The sequence below is a fragment of the Salmo trutta genome, chromosome 17 (assembly GCF_901001165.1).
Source record: "Salmo trutta chromosome 17, fSalTru1.1, whole genome shotgun sequence".
NCBI lineage: Eukaryota > Metazoa > Chordata > Actinopteri > Salmoniformes > Salmonidae > Salmo > Salmo trutta.
The window spans coordinates 51,725,241-51,741,982 of NC_042973.1; the positions used below are offsets into that span (position 1 = coordinate 51,725,241).

General features: G+C 42.1%; 1 protein-coding gene across 3 annotated transcripts; it reads right to left on the minus strand.

The window, feature by feature from the left end:
• Positions 1-336: 336 nt before the first annotated feature.
• Positions 337-16,225, minus strand: LOC115152373 (troponin I, slow skeletal muscle-like). Of its 3 annotated transcripts, XM_029697188.1 has the most exons (8): positions 16,076-16,225; positions 4,947-4,978; positions 4,781-4,835; positions 3,153-3,284; positions 2,400-2,489; positions 1,065-1,238; positions 777-861; positions 337-665 (listed from the first exon to the last, which is right to left on the minus strand). In XM_029697188.1, the coding sequence occupies exons 2-7, from the start codon at positions 4,955-4,957 to the stop codon at positions 781-783; spliced, it is 543 nt and encodes a 180-aa protein (XP_029553048.1). In that variant the 5' UTR covers positions 4,958-4,978; positions 16,076-16,225; the 3' UTR covers positions 337-665; positions 777-780. The 3 variants fall into 3 exon arrangements, with proteins under 3 accessions (XP_029553048.1, XP_029553046.1, XP_029553047.1); XM_029697186.1 differs by lacking the exons at positions 337-665; positions 777-861 and having other exon boundaries at positions 880-1,238; XM_029697187.1 differs by lacking the exons at positions 337-665; positions 777-861; positions 16,076-16,225 and having other exon boundaries at positions 880-1,238; positions 4,947-5,104.
• Positions 16,226-16,742: the final 517 nt, after the last annotated feature.

Here is a 16,742-nt window from a genome sequence, read left to right on the forward strand (position 1 = left end):
GTACAGAGAGATCCTTGATGAAAACCTGATCCAGAGCACTCAGGACCTTAGACTAGGGCGAAGGTTTACCTTCCAGCAGGACAATGACCCTACACAGCCAAAACAACGCAGGAGTGGCTTTGGGACAAGTCTCTGAATGTCATTGACTGGCCCAGCCAGACCCCAGACTTGAACCCAATCGAACATCTCTGGAGTGACCTGAAAATAGCAGTGCAGAGACGGTCCCCATCCAACCTAGCCAAGAGAACCAAGACAATTGTCTCTGACCTAAATGTAACACTGATATCAGGCGGTAGTGGAGGATTGTACATTAAACAAGAAACTGCACTTGAAATACTCAAACCATTTTTTTTATTGTCTTGTATACAGGTGTTGCAAATAAAGAAATGCATTTGCTCAAATACAATACATATTGTATTAATACTTAATAAAAACGTATTTTATCTATTTATATTTGCTTCAGTCTCATATAGTCATTTAAATTAAAAAATTGATTTAATGTACAAAAAATAACAAATATACGTAATAACTTTTTCTTTCTTCTCCATGTGTTCACTCAGTTATCTCTTACAGTTATTATTGATACCTTCAGTTGTCCTCTCCTTTTCTTTTGCATCTTCTTTTATATCCAATCAGAAAAGCCTTCCTTGATAATCATCACTAATCTGCAAACCATTTCATATACCAAAGTAAACAGATGTAATTATAGTTCTGTGTTGTAGCAATATGTTGACTACAGGAATTTATCTTCTCAGTACATGCGATGCTTTGTGTACCTTATCAAGCATCAAACATCTTCTTTCTGCCCTCCATGCCTGACATGGCATCCACATTTTGACGCCAGTCGGTAACCTCCTCTTTCTGTGGGGACCAGAAATGTATCATTGACACTCAATCAGTCATTGACAAACAAACTAGCGTGAGAATAAACAACAAGTTCATCATTTGGATTTGAGATGAAGCTTCTTAGATTTCTACTGTCTGTGATAATACCTCAATATAATAAGTAAAAGCAAGTAGACATCTTGACAAAGTACAACGGACTGAGCATGGACCAGTCTTACCTTCTCCTCTGCTTTCTTGACTGTCTTGAGGTTGGACTTGAAGTCGATTGTCTCTTTGTGCTTGGAGCCCAGCAGAACACTGAGCATCATCTCCGCTGAGATCTTCACCCTCTTCAGGCTTGGCTTCTTGAACTTGCTCTGCAGCTCAATGATCTTCAGCCCCAACTCATGGCACTGGCAGAGCACAGAGGACATAATAACTTTCAGTCACAATACAGGCTTTCACATTTACTGTGACAATTGTCAATGTCCCAAATGGCACCCTATTCCCTTTATAGTGCACTAATTTTGACCAGGCCCTATAGGGCTTTGGTTAAAAGTAGTGCATTATATAGGGAATAGAGTGCTATTTAGGACAGCTGCGTAGTCCTCCCAGTTGTACAACAACTAGTATGTAGTGTGGCTGACGTTCCCTCTTAATTCATGTCGTGAACTCATAGCCGCTGGGAGGCAGTGTTTTGTAGTATCAAAGACTGTACAGAATGAAGACGGAAATAGAAATCCCTGATCACGCTTGTACCGATGTCATGGCGATGTTGAATAGCTAAGTTCATGCACAGAAACACGTCATCGGGTCTAACGGTCAACTCTCGCTGAACTGCACATGTGCAGGCCGTCAAATCAAAGGCACTCCTTTGATATGAAGCTGTTTGTCACTTTCATGAGGTTGGAGTAATGACATGTTCAGCTACGTAAGACCTTGGCTTGAATATATGTTGTGCCTTTAGATTTCGAGAAAATTAAGAACTGAGGAAGAATTTTTCACTTCTCATTGACTTCTCAAACCCCAAACCCCGGCCTTTTTTAAATGTTTTTCTTTTTTTTACAAAAAAGAATTAAGTATTTGGTTTTAAATATTTTTAAGTGTCAAAAGTAAATGTAACTTCAAAAATATACTTAAGTATCAAAAGTTAAAGTAAAAGTATAAATCATTTCAAATTGCTTACATTACGTTTTCTTTATCTACAGACAGCCAAGGGCACTCTCCAACACTCAGACATCATTTACAAATGAAGCATTTTTGTTTAGTCAGTCCGCCAGATCAGAGGCAGTAGGGATGACCAGGGATGTTATCTTGATAAGTGTGTGAATTGTACCAATTTCTTGTCCTACTAAGTATTCAAAATGTAACAGGTACTTTTGGGTGACAGGGAAAATGTATGGAGTAAAAAGTACATTTTCTTTAGGAATGTAGTGAAGTAAAAATAAAAGAAACCCCATAAAACAACAATGTAGTACTTAAAATTATTTTTACTTCGTATTTTACACCCCTAATCTTTTGTTATTTCCCTCTGCAATAATTTTTTTTCTACAAATTATTTTTGAGTATCATACCTCCTTGTCATTTTTGGTAACTTTCAGTCCAACGTCGTATCGCTCCTCATCTACCACGTCGATCTTACGGTGCAGATCTTTGCACAAATCCTGCCAAGAGAACAAAATACAGCTAGTTTATCCTATTTTCTTTTGTTACACTTTCTGTAAAGAATTTCAACTGTTGTGTATTATAATGCATTATGCACACCCGCACATGGTGACATAAATGCACTTATAACAGTATTGTATACAATGTCAATGTGAGTATCAGTGTGTATACCTAGGTCTATATCCAGGTCTCTCTCGAAAAATAGATTTTTATCTCAATGAAACCCACCTAGTTAAACAAAGTTAATATATTTTCATCCCTTATTTTACTGAGAAAATGTTTTCATCTACAGCAACAACCTGGGGAATAGTTACAGGAATGAGCTAATTGGAAGCTGGGGCTGATTAGGTGACCATATTGGGAATTTAGCCAGGACACCAGGGTTATCACCCCTACTCTTACAATAAGTGCCATGGGATCTTTAATGACCACAGGATACCTATTTTAACATCCCAATTGAAAGACAGCACCCTACATAGGGCAGATATCTTATTAGACCAGAGAAAAGTGCCTCCTACTGGCCCTCCAAGACCACGTTTAGCAGTATCTGGTCTCCCATCCAGGGACAGACCAAAACCAACCCTGCTTAAGTTCAGAGGAAAGCCAGTAGTGGGATGCAGGGTGGTATGCTGCTGGCAGACTGAAGTTGAAATAAATAATACCATGAGCTCATCCACAGACAAGCCAGAAAGCTTGAGAGGAGGGACTCTCTCAGCCAGAGCTTCTTCTCTTTCTCTCTTCTTCTCCTCCGTCTCAACCTCTAGCATCTGGCCAGCTACTGTGAGCAATCTGATCTATAGGAAGGAAACATAGAGCTGCAGTCAGCAATCTGATCTATAGGAAGGAAACATAAAGCTGCAGTCAGCAATCTGATCTATAGGAAGGAAACATAGAGCTGCAGTCAGCAATCTGATCTATAGGAAGGAAACATAGAGCTGCAGTCAGCAATCTGATCTATAGGAAGGAAACATAAAGCTGCAGTCAGCAATCTGATCTATAGGAAGGAAACATAGAGCTGCAGTCAGCAATCTGATCTATAGGAAGGAAACATAGAGCTGCAGTCAGCAATCTGATCTATAGGAAGGAAACATAGAGCTGCAGTCAGCAATCTGATCTATAGGAAGGAAACATAAAGCTGCAGTCAGCAATCTGATCTATAGGAAGGAAACATAGAGCTGCAGTCAGCAATCTGATCTATAGGAAGGAAACATAAAGCTGCAGTCAGCAATCTGATCTATAGGAAGGAAACATAAAGCTGCAGTCAGCAATCTGATCTATAGGAAGGAAACATAAAGCTGCAGTCAGCAATCTGATCTATAGGAAGGAAACATAAAGCTGCAGTCAGCAATCTGATCTATAGAAAGGAAACATAAAGCTGCAGTCAGCAATCTGATCTATAGGAAGGAAACATAAAGCTGCAGTCAGCAATCTGATCTATAGGAAGGAAACATAAAGCTGCAGTCAGCAATCTGATCTATAGGAAGGAAACATAAAGCTGCAGTCAGCAATCTGATCTATAGGAAGGAAACATAAAGCTACCACATGACGTTGGTGGCACCTTAATTGGAGAGGATGGCTGGAGCGGAATGGCTGGAGCGGAATGAGTGGAATTGTATCAAACATGTGTTTGATGCGATTCCATTCGCTCATTCCAGCCATTTATTATGATCTGTCCTCCCCTCAGCAGTTTCCACTGAAAACTGCAGTGATCAATCTGTAGGAAGTATACAGCTACAGTCAGCAATCTGATCTATAGGAAGCATAAAGCTACAGTCAGCAATCTGATCTATGGGAAGCATAAAGCTACAGTCAGCAATCTGATCTATAGGAAGCATAACGCTGCAGTCAGCAATCTGATCTATAGGAGCACAAACATCCAAAGGAATGTAAACGTAGGTTCAAAAGGTCACAAGAGGTCGGGGTTCATGAGCTACGCGTTATGATATGCGTTCTGTTTATATCAGTGGAGACTGCTGAGGGGATGACGGCTCATAATAATGGCTGGAATGGAGTCAATGGAATGGTATCAAACACATTAAACATGTGGTTTCCATATGGTTGATGCCATTCCATTTACTCCATTCCAGCCATTATTATGAGTCGGTCACCCCTCAGCAGTCTCCACTGGTTTATATACTGTTCATATCTCAAGTCAAATAAAATCTTATTGGTCACATACACGTGATTAGCAGATGTTATTGCGTGTGTAGCGAAATGCTTGTGCTTCTAGCTCCGACAGTGTAAGACTACATGTTTTTTTCTTGTGTTGACCATGGATGCCAACGCTCACCTTCAACCCCAATCGTCGGGCTGAGGAGATCTTGGACTTTTCTTTTGGTTTGGGTCTGTGTCAGCATTAAATGACATAGGGGGAGAAATAGAGAACATAGAGATGTGCTGTTCTGTTATATGATGTGGTTAACCTTTCCAATGCACACGTAAACATCAATACTTACGCGTCCGCCATGTTTCCCTTATTGTCTTAGACCTGAAATTTGGAGGTAGAAGAAGTTAGCATTTTCACCCTTCACACAAACAAAAAAACTTAACAGAACATTCAGGCTTATATACCGTTCATGAGCATCCAAGTTGGCCTTTTTATCAATTGGTGCTAAAAAATATATATACATTTTATAATAATCTTGTTTTTTTAATGTATTTGGTTGAAAAATGTATTGCAAATACAGTGTAGTGTATCTTTCACTTATTAAGCTGTTGCCAATGCTGAGGATGGGGATTGATGACTGGTTGTACCCTCATTTGCATCAGCTATGTCACACACCCAGTGCACATGTTGCCTCATTGAACCTCTTTTAGATAATTTAATGTGCACTGCTGGTTAAGCCTGTGTCCAAGTCCAATAGAGGCCTGTGTCCATACTTGAGGAAGGGAGGTATTTTATTGTAAAGTATTTGAAATGTGTTCAGTATGTAAGGCCGAAGAGGGCTCTTGTTATTTGAAGCTCACCAGATGTGAGGGTGAATGGGTAAGACAAAAAATGTAAGTGCCTTTGAAAGGGGTACGGTAGTACAGTAGGTGCCAGGTGCAGTGGTTTGTGTCAAGAACTGCAACGCTACTGGGTTTTTCAGGCTCAACAGTGTCCCGTCTGAATCAAGAATAGTCCACCACCCAAAGGACATCCAGCCAACTTGACACAACTGTGGAAAGCATTGGAGTCAACACGGGCCAGCATCCCTGTGGAGCACTTTCGACACCTTGTAGAGTCCATGCCCCGGCGAATTTGAATTTGTATTTATTATGGATCCCCATTAGCTGCTGCCAAAGCAGCAGCTACTCTTCCTGGGGTCCAGCAAAATTAAGGAAGTTTATACAATTTTAAACATTACAATATATTCACAGATTTCACAACACACTGTGTACCCTCAGGCCCCTACTCCACCACTACCACATATCTACAGTACTAAATCCATGTGTATGCTTTACTATAGACAGACTTATCCCCATCTTAGCTACTTCTGCATCAATATGTTTTGACCATGACAGGTTACAATCTAGTGTTACTCCAAGCAGTTTAGTCATCTCGACTTGCTCAATTTCCACATTATTTATTACAAGATTTAGTTGAGGTTTAGGGTTTAGTGAGTGTTTTGTTCCAAATACAATGCTTTTAGTTTTAGAATATTTAGGGCTAACCTATTCCTTGCCACCCACTCTGAAACTAACTGCTCTTTGTTGATTGTTGCAGTCATTTCAGTCGCTGTAGTAGCTGATGTGTATATTGTTGAGTCATCCGCATACATAGAAACTCTGGCTTTACTCAAAGTCAGTGGCATGTCGTTAGTAAAAAGGGCCTAAACAGCTACCCTGGGGAATTCCTGATTCTAACTGGATTATATTTGGTAGGCTTCCATTAAAGAACACCCTTTGTGTTCTGTTAGACAAATAACTCTTTATCCACATTATAGCAGGGGGTGTAAATCCATAACATATGTTTTTCCAGCAGCAGGCTATGATCAATAATGTCAAAAGCTGCAATGAAGTCTAACATGCTCTCTAGTAGGCTTAAATTGAAAATGTGGGAAATAGGAGTGGCAATATCGTCTGCTATTATCCTCAGTAATTTTCCATCTAGATTGTCAGACCCCGGTGGATGTCATTGATGATAGACAACAATAATATTTTCACGTCTTCCACACTGACTTTACGGAATTCAAAAGTACAATTCTTGGCTTTCATAATTTGGTCTGATATACTTGGATGTGTAGTGTCAGCGTTTGCTGCTGGCATGTCATCCCTAAGTTTGCTTATATTGCCAATGAAAAAGTAATTAAAGTAGTTTGCAATATCTGCGGGCTTTGTGATGAATGAGCCATCTGATTCAATAAGTGAAGGAGCAGAGTTGGGGGTTTTTTTCAGAAAATTTCATTTAAGGTGCCCCAAACCATTTTAATATCATTCTTTATATAATTTATCTTTGTTTCATAGTGTAGTTTATTTTTATTTAGTTTAATCACATGATTTCTTAATTTGCAGTACATTTGCCAAACAGTTGGGCTGCCAGACTTATTTCCATACCTTTTGCCTCATCCCTCTCAACCATACCATTTTTCAATTCCTCATCAATCCAAGGGGATTTAACAGTTTTTAGTCATTTTCTTAATGGATGCGTGCTTATTAGTAACTGGAATAAGTAGTTTCATAAATGCATCAAGTACAGCGTCTGGTTGCTCCTCATTACACACCACAGACCAGCAAATATTATTTACATCATCAACATATGAATCACTACAAAACTTCTTGTATGACCTCTTATACACTATATTAGGCCCAGCCTTTGGAACTTTGATTTTCCTAGATATGGCTATTATATTGTGATGGCTACATCCTATGGATTTGGATACTGCTTTAAAGCAAATATTTGCAGCGTTAGTAAAAATGTGATCAATACATGTTAATGATTTAATTCCTGTGCTGTTTGTAACTACCCTGGTAGGTTGACTGACAACCTGATTCTGTAAGGGATGCGTAACTGGTGGCAGTGAAGTCAAACGCAGGAGAGCAGAACTTGGTAAATAGCCGGAGCCGTTTAATAAACATAACTACCGGTATACAAAAAACAACAAACACATGGACACAAAACCCGTATCGCACCAGTCACACAATGCACACGTACTTACAATAAACAATTCCCGACAAGGACATGGGGGAAACAGAGGGAACATATACAACATGTAATTAGGGAATTGAAACCAGGTGAGTGTGAAAACAAGACAAAACAAATGGAACATGAAAAATGGATCGGCGATGGCTAGAAGACCGCCCGAACAAGGAGAGGAACCGACTTCGGCAGAAGTCGTGACAGATTCAGGTTGCAGGCACTGGTTACAGTTTGATGTTTTTTCCTGAGTGGGCAGCTTGATGATAGCCAGTCAATATTTAAATCAACCAGAAAATATACTTCTTTGTTGATATCACATACATTATCAAGCATTTCACACATATTATCCAGATTCTGACTGTTAGCAGCTTCCAACAAGAATGGGCTTTATGTGAGGCAGATGAACCTGTAGCCATATTACTTCAACAGTATTTAACATTAGATTATCTCTAAGCTTTACAGGAATGTGCTTCTGAATATAGACCACAGCATTTCTGTCTTTTCGGTAGATGTTATAACCTTGTATTGCTACCACTGTATCATCAAAGGTATTATTTAATTGAGTTTCAGAGTCAGAATATGAATGTCATCCGTTACAAGCAAGTTATTGACTTCGTGGACCTTGTTTCTTAGGCTACGTATGTTAATATGGGCTTTTTTTTTGCACTTTTCTGGGTTGCTTGATTGTTTTTAATGCTTTACTGGGAAGCTTATCAGAGGTAGACTTACTCATGTTATTTACATTGGAGCTGATAGTGCAGGGTGAGCTGCATAAAGTGGTCTTCCTACTATTGCACACAGCCTCAGTGTTAACAGTGTAACTCTGGTTTATAGTCTCATGATTACGGCTTACAATAGCTGTAGGATAAACAGATGTATTCGGTGCAATTAGGGGTACATAAATTAAATTACTTAAATTGTGTTTGCCAATGCCCCTAAGATCATGTACATTTGATGCAGCATTATGACAACTCATTGTCACAATGGTAGGGATTAACTGAGCTGGTCTGGGATCATTCACCAGTCATTGTTTCGTCACAGGCTTGAAATGCGTGAACGGAGTCCAGGAGCCAAAACAATTTGGATGGATTCAAGTTATCAATAAAAGTGACTCCAGCAGAGCTACAGTAGCCTTTTAGTCAGATGAGTAATGACAGCAGTCTGCTGAATCTTTCACACCCACGGCCCAACGATGGTTCTGGACCTGAAATTATTGGCTGTTTTTTGGAGTCTTTTAATGCTAAAATCAGTTCTTTAAAATCAATTTTCAAATGTTCCGGGCTAGCCCTCCTGATGTTGTTTGACCCCACATGGACTACGACAGTGTCAGCTCCCGGCATCTGTGGTAGAACAGTCGGAAGCAGCCTTGTGATGTCCGGTACTCGTGCTCCTTGGTAGCACAGGGTTTTTGCCTTGGGGACCGAGATGTTTCTCACCATAGAGCTGCCTATGATGACAGCTGGTGATGTTGAATGGGCCGGTCTCTCAGGCAGCCTCACGGTATGGTGAGGCTGGGAGCTCCGAGGATCTGAACCCGATGTAGAAGCCACCGGAGAGGGAGAAGACGAAGACACAGGTACCTCCGGATCCGATCTTGATTGGGAAGCCACCACGGACGAAGGCGCCGGAACCTCTGGATCCAGGGCGGCAAAGCTGTTTCTGGTCTGTGTCAGTTCCGGGCTCAACATCTCAATGGAGACCCCCGTTGCCAGAGGACGCCTTCTTCAACTTCCACGGCGAGTGATGTATCTCCATGGCTGGTTGATTGGGTCAAGATCAGCTCCGTTCTCCAGGGAAGGGCGAGACCCCTTCGGTGATGCAACCCTGCCTAGCACCGGCCAGTTGGCTGTGGAGAGCTGACACGGTGGCGAAACATCCACCAGACCAGAGCGGCGTCCCGGTACTTGGGTGGAAGAAAAATAAAAAGTAGGTGGGCGTGGCTTCCCCAGTAGCTTATGTAGGTTTGCTACTTGCTTGCTAAGAGTTGCTACTTCGCTCCTGTAGTCCTCCACAAGCAAGCAGTTACTACATTGAAAGTCAACGCGGTCCACATTGTCCTGGAACAAAGCAAAGTAAGCGCAACTCCTGCAATGTTGGAAACATTCAATAGCGGCCTTCATTTGAGACCGCCAATGTCACGTCCTGACCAGCAGAGAGAGTAATTGTATTATATTTGGTCAGGACGTGGCAGAGGGGTATTTGTTTTATATGGTTCGGGTTGTGTGTGTTATTTAAGGGGTGTTTGGTTTATGTAGTCTGGGGTTTGAGTAATTGTTCTAGTGTTGGTTTTCTATGGTTTTCTAGTCTGTCTATTTCTGTGTGGTTTGTGTGGCTCCCGATCAGGAACAGCTGTACATCGTTGTTCCTGATTGGGAGTCATATATTAGATACTTGTTTTCACCTGGGGATTTGTGGGTAGTTGTATTTCGCACTGCTGTTATTATTTAGCCTGTGAAACTGTCGGTCTGTCATTCTCTGTTTTCTTGTTTTTCTCGTGTTCACAATAAATAATATGATGAACATGCAACCCGCTGCGCCTTGGTCCTCTCTCTCCTACGACAGCCGTTACAGAACTACCCACCAAAAATGGACCAAGCAGCGGAGGAGGGAGCAACGGATGGACTATCGTGAGACATGGGCAGAACTGAGGATAAGCATTTCCAGGGCTATGGAGGAGTTAAGGGAGCCCAAGAGGCAGCCCCAATAAAAAATTTTGGGGAGGGGGGCACACGGATAGTTTGGCTGGGCGAGGATTGAGCCTCAGGCCAAATCCCCATACCTTTTTTGGGCAACATATGACTGGACAGGTCCCGTGCTTTGGGGTGATGGGTGCTGTGGCGAGGCCAGGTATTTTCAGGCCGGTATGCGCAGTACCAGCGCCCCGCATGTGCCAGGGGAAAGTGGGCATCCAGCCAGTACGGGGGATATCAGTCCTGCGCTCGAGACTGCCAGTACGCCTCTACGGTCCAGTGTTTCCCGCTCCACGCACTAGCCCTGAGGTGCGTGTCTCCAGGCTGGCACGTCCAGTACCAGCACCACGCATCAAGCTTCCAGTGAGTCAGACCACTCCAACTCGGCCGATTCCTGCTCCCCGCACCATCCATGAGGTGCGTGTCTCCAGGCTGATACCTCCAGAACCAGCACCACGCATCAGGCTTCCAGTACGTCAGCTCAGTCCAGAGTATCCGGCAACAGTGTCCAGTCCAGAGTATCCGACAACAGTACCCCGTCATGAGTATCCGGTAAGAGTATTAAGCCCGGAACCGAGTGAGACGGCCTACAGTTCGGAACCAAGGGAGACGGCCCAATGTGCAGAACCGAGTGAGACGGTCTACAGTTCGGAACCAAAGGAGATGGCCCACTGTACAGAACCGAGTGAGTCTGCCTGCGATCCGGAACCGAGTGAGTCTGCCTGCGATCCGGAACCGAGTGAGTCTGCCTGCGAACCGGAACCGCGTGAGTCTGCCTACGGCCCGGAGCTAAGAGACTCTGTCTATAGTCTGGAGGATAGTAGGCCAGAACCAGAACCACCTCCAGTATAGGTGGGTTGGGGAGGGGGGGTGTTGCACAGGTGCCGTCGTTGACGGCAGCCACCCTCCCTTCCCTCCCTTTAGTTTAGGGGGATTTTTCTTTTTTTCTTTTGAGGTGCATCCGAGGTCTGCACCTTTGGGGGGGGGGGGGGGTACTGTCACGTCCTGACCAGCAGAGGGAGTAATTGTATTATATTTGGTCAGGACGTGGCAGAGGGGTATTTGTTTCATATGGTTCGGGTTGTGTGTGTTATTTAAGGGGTGTTTGGTTTATGTAGTCTGGGGTTTGAGTAATTGTTCTAGTGTTGGTTTTCTATGGTTTTCTAGTCTGTCTATTTCTGTGTGGTTTGTGTGGCTCCCGATCAGGAACAGCTGTATATCGTTGTTCCTGATTGGCAGTCATATATTAGATGCTTGTTTTCACCTGGGGATTTGTGGGTAGTTGTATTTCGCACTGCTGTTATTATTTTAGCCTGTGAAACTGTCGGTCTGTCATTCTCTGTTTCTTTGTTTTTCTCGTGTTCACAATAAATAATATGATGAACATGCAACCCGCTGCGCCTTGGTCCTCTCTCTCCTACGACAGCCATTACAGCCAAGGCAGCTAGGCTAGCTGGGCTTTCGCGTCTCTCCCCCTACGGAATCTGTCAGGATCCCGGGACAGATAGCAGCTCTCACAGCAATTTAGCCCAACAGAGCGGCAGGATTCAAAATAAAATAAAAGTATATAAAAACACTGTCAGCTTTAAAAACTAGGTCTTTAGTTCAGGTTTCAGCGTTCAACAGCTTTCAGTTTTGGCGTTCGACAGCGTTCAACAACAAACATATGTGGCAGGTGATTGGTGCTGTTCTGAGAATTGAGGCTGTTCTGAGGGAAAAAGGGGGGGTGGGCTCAATATTAGGAAGTCATTCCTATATATACTGTATATTTAACCTTTATTCAACTAGGCAAGTCAGGTAAAAACAAATTCTTATTTACATTGACGGCCTACCACGACCAAACCCCTGCCAAATGCACTGTATTTAAAGAGCATTCGGAAAGTATTCAGACCCCTTGACTTTTTCCAAATTTTGTTACGTTACAGACTTGTTCTAAAATTGATTCAATTGTTTTTTCCCCTCATCAATGTATACACAATACCCCATAATGACAAAGCAAAAGCAGTTTATTTAAAAAAATTAACAAAATAAAATATCACATTTACATAAGTATCTAGACACTTTACTCAGTACTTTGTTGATGCACCTCTGGCACACTCCCATTCTTCTCTGCAGATCCTCTCAAGCTCTGTTAGGTTGGTGGGGAGCGTCGCTGTATAGCTATTTTCAGGTCTCTCCAGAGATGTTCGATTGGGTTCAAGTCTGGGCTCTAGCGTGGCCACTCAAGGACATTCAGAGACTTATCCCGAAGCCACTCCTGCGTTGCCTTGGCTGTGTACTTAGGGTCATTGTCCTGCATCTCTTTGCTCCGTTCATCTTTCCCTTGATCCTGACTAGTCTCCTAGTCCCTGGCGCTGAAAAACATCCCCACAGCATGATGCTGCCACCACCATGCTTCACCGTAGGGATGGTGCCAGGTTTCCTCTACATGTGACGCTTGGTTTTCAGGCCAAAGAGTTCAATCTTGGATTCATCAGACCAGAGAATCTTGTTTCTCATGGTCTGAGAGTCCTTTAGGTGCCTTTTGACAAACTCCAAGCGGGCTATCATGTGCCTTTTGCTGAGTCGTGGCTTCCGTCTGGCCACTCTGCCATAAAGGCCTGATTAGTGGAGTGCTGCAGAGATGGTTGTCCTTCTGGAAGGTTCTCCCAGCTCTGTCAATGTGACCAACAGGTTCTTGGTCACCTCCCTGACCAAGGCCCATCTCAAGAATGATCAATGGAAACAGGGTACATCTGAGCTCAATTTCGAGGTATTTCATTTCTTTTATGTATACATTTGCAAAAATATCTAAACCTGTTTTCGCTTTCATTATGGGGTATTGTATGTTGATTGATGAGGCCTTTTTTTTATTTAACCATTTTAGATTAGGGCTGTAACGTAAACAATGTGGAAAAAGTCAAGGGGTCTGAGTACCTTCCGATTAAACTGTGTCACATACACATATTTTGGGGAAAATGTGAGGGTATGTATTTTAATCTCTTAAAGATCTCTACAGATTGATGTCCCACCCTCGGGACAGTTGAGCTAATGTGCGATAATGTGATTAGCATGATGTTGTAAGTAACAAGAACATTTCCCAGGACATAGACATATCTTATCTGGGCAGAAAGCTTAGAAATTCTTGTTAATCTAACTGCACTGCCCAATTTACAGTAGCTATTACAGTGAAAACATACCATGCTATTGTTTGAGGAGAGTGCACAGTTATGTACTTGAAAATGTATATATTGACCAATTAAGAACATTTGGGCAGACTTGATGCAACATTTTAAACAGAAATATAATAGTTCATTGGATCAGTCTAAAAACTTTTGCACATACACTGCAGCCATCTGACCAAAATCTAAATTGCGCCTAGTGTCCAAAGTCAGATAATGGTCTTTCTCTTGCATTTCAAAGATGGATTTTTTTTATTTATTTAAACACGTTTTTTCTTTATATTATCTTTTACCAGATCTAATGTGTTATATTCTTCTACATTCATTTCACAATTCCACAAATTTCAAAGTGTTTCCTTTAAAAAAAAAAAAGCTGGTCATGGGTGCACCTCAGCCACGCTCAAGGTCCTAAACAATATCATAACCGCCATCGATAAGAGACATTACTGTGCAGCCGTATTCATCGACCTGGCCAAGGCTTTTGACTCTGTCAATCACCACATTCTTATTGGCAGACTCAACAGCCTTGGTTTCTCAAATTGTTGCCTCGCCTGGTTCAACAACTACTTCTCTGATAGAATTCAGTGTGTCAAATCGGAAGGCCTGTTGTCCGGACCTCTGGCAGTCTCTATGAGGGTGCCACAGGGTTCAATTCTTGGCCCGAATCTCTTCTCTGTATACATCAATGATGTTGCTCTTGCTGCTGGTGATTCTCTGATCCACCTCTATGCAGACGACACCATTCTGTATACCTCTGGCCCATCTTTGGACACTGTGTTAACTAACCTCCAGACGAGCTTCAATGCCATACAACTCTCCTTCCGTGGCCTCCAACTGCTCTTAAATGCGAGAAAAACTAAATGCATGCTCTTCAACCGATCGCTGCCCGCACCTGCCCGCCCGTCCAGCATCACTACTCTGGACGGTTCTGACTTAGAATATGTGGATAACTACAAATACCTAGGTGTCTGGTTAGACTGTAAACTCTCCTTCCAGACTCACATTAAGCATCTCCAATCCAAAATTAAATCTAGAATTGGCTTCCTATTTCGCAACAAAGCATCCTTCACTCATGCTGCCAAACATACCCTCGTAAAACTGACCATCCTACCCATCCTCGACCTCGGCGATGTCATTTACAAAATAGCCTCCAACACGCTACTCAACAAATTGAATGCAGTCTATCACAGTGCCATCCGTTTTGTCACCAAAGCCCCATATACTACCCACCACTGCGACCTGTATGCTCTCGTTGGCTGGCCCTTGCTTCATACTCGTCGCCAAACCCACTGCCTCCATCTACAAGTCTCTGCTAGGTAAAGCCCCACCTTATCTCAGCTCACTGGTCACCATAGCAGCACCCACCCGTAGAACGCGCTCCAGCAGGTATATCTCACTGGTCACCCCCAAAGCCAATTCTTCCTTTGGCCGCCTTTCCTTCCAGTTCTCTGCTGCCAATGACTAGAACGAACTGCAAAAATCACTGAAGCGGGAGACTCATATCTCCCTCACTAGCTTTAAGCACCAGCTGTCAGAGCAGCTCACAGATCACTGCACCTGTACATAGCCCATCTGTAAATATCCCATCCAACTACCCCATCCCCATAGTGTATTTATGTATTTATCTTGCTCCTTTGCACCCCAGTATCTCTACTTGCACATTCATCTTCTGCACATCTACCATTCCAGTGTTTAATTGCTATATTGTAATTACTTTGTCACCATGAGCTATTTATTGCCTTACCTCCCTTATCCTACGTCAATAGACATTTTCTACTGTATTATTGACTGTATGTTTGTTTATTCCATGTGTAACTCTGTGTTGTTGTATGTGTCGAACTGCTTTGCTTTATCTTGGCCAGGTCGCAGTTGTAAATGAGAACTTGTTCTCAACTAGCCTACATGGTTAAATAAAGGTTACATTTAAAAAATTTAAATTAAAAAATGGTCTCGAGAAAATGCATATCCTTGCTTCAGGTCCTGAGCTACAGGCAGTTATATTTGGGTATGTCATTTTAGACGAAAATTTAAAAAAAGGTCAAATCCTTATTAAGAGGTTTTTTAACACTCAAAATAAACAACACATTTACATGTTATTAACAATTTCAAATGCAGCTCTGGTTTATTTGAGAACAAACAAAGGTTTGCCAAAATGTTATATTTAAATAGTTATTGTGAAATTGAAACATTGTAACACTTGTTGAATATCTAAGCTTTACAATGTGTGGTGTTAACATTCATCTCTATAACTGACCAGAGTCTCTGCATAGGTGTCAATAAGACTCCATAACCCACTTATTCGAAGGCATGTGAACTAATTAACGCTAACTATTCACTGTCAGTCTTCAGCAAAATGTTAATCCAATGTGTTTCCGTCTTATACCATACATTTCCATTCTGAATTCAAGCAGCCCTCCAGAAATAAATACAATTGACCTATGCTGAAAAGTTACACATTCCCAAACTGTTTTCCACCGCTCTCCTCAACCAGCGAAACTCCCCCTGCATTCATTTCAAACCTAAAATGTAATACATTTCATCCACACAGAAGATTACATTTTAAAAACGTACATTTCTTAATATTAAGCCAAAGTAGTCATTGAGACATACCCTACCTTTAAGGTGTAGAAAAGGCTGAGGGAGAGAGTGAGGGAGTTTAGGATGGGAGAGTAGCTGAGAGCGGACAGGGGAAAAATCATTCAGATTTATAGTTTATAACCCCTGTGTGAATGGCTCACTAAAATAGACTGCTCTCTGTCCGAGTCACTCTCCCACTGACATTGACGTTTACTGTTGCACATAGCATCTAAATGTTATTCAGGCAGGTAAGTGCTGTAATAAAATACTTTTATGGACTTGGACGTTTGGGGCGGTACACTGTCAGTCTGTCTCATGGTTCTGACTCCACCCGTTGGTGGCAAGTTGACATGTAGCATTTATTGCTACAATCACCTCTAAACCCTTTCTCTGGACCAGTATCATACCTAAACCTTTAGAACTTTGTACAGAGTATGGAGTTTTGTCATAGGGATGTCCTAAAATGGAGAAGACATTTGCAAAAATGTCTAAAACTCTTTTTTCGCTTTGTCACTATGGGATATTGTGTGTTGATTGCTGAGTATAGATATATCTTTTTTAATCCATTTTAGAATAAGGCTGTAACATAACAAAATGTGGAAAAAGTCAAGGGGTCTGAATATTTCCTGAAAGCCCTGTAGCTAGGAATCTTACCATAAAAAATGACTGTAAAATAGATGATGTAGGGTTTGTCAGGATTGTGGA

What these genes read in the sequence shown, in the direction of transcription:
- LOC115152373 (XM_029697186.1), bottom strand. An exon ending in CCCGACGATTGGGGTTGAAG is followed by an intron (nt 3,285 to 4,780) that starts GTGAGCGTTGGC and finishes TCCTTCCTATAG; the next exon opens with ATCAGATTGCTCACAGTAGC. An exon ending in TTACCAAAAATGACAAGGAG is followed by an intron (nt 1,239 to 2,399) that starts GTATGATACTCA and finishes GTGCTCTGCCAG; the next exon opens with TGCCATGAGTTGGGGCTGAA.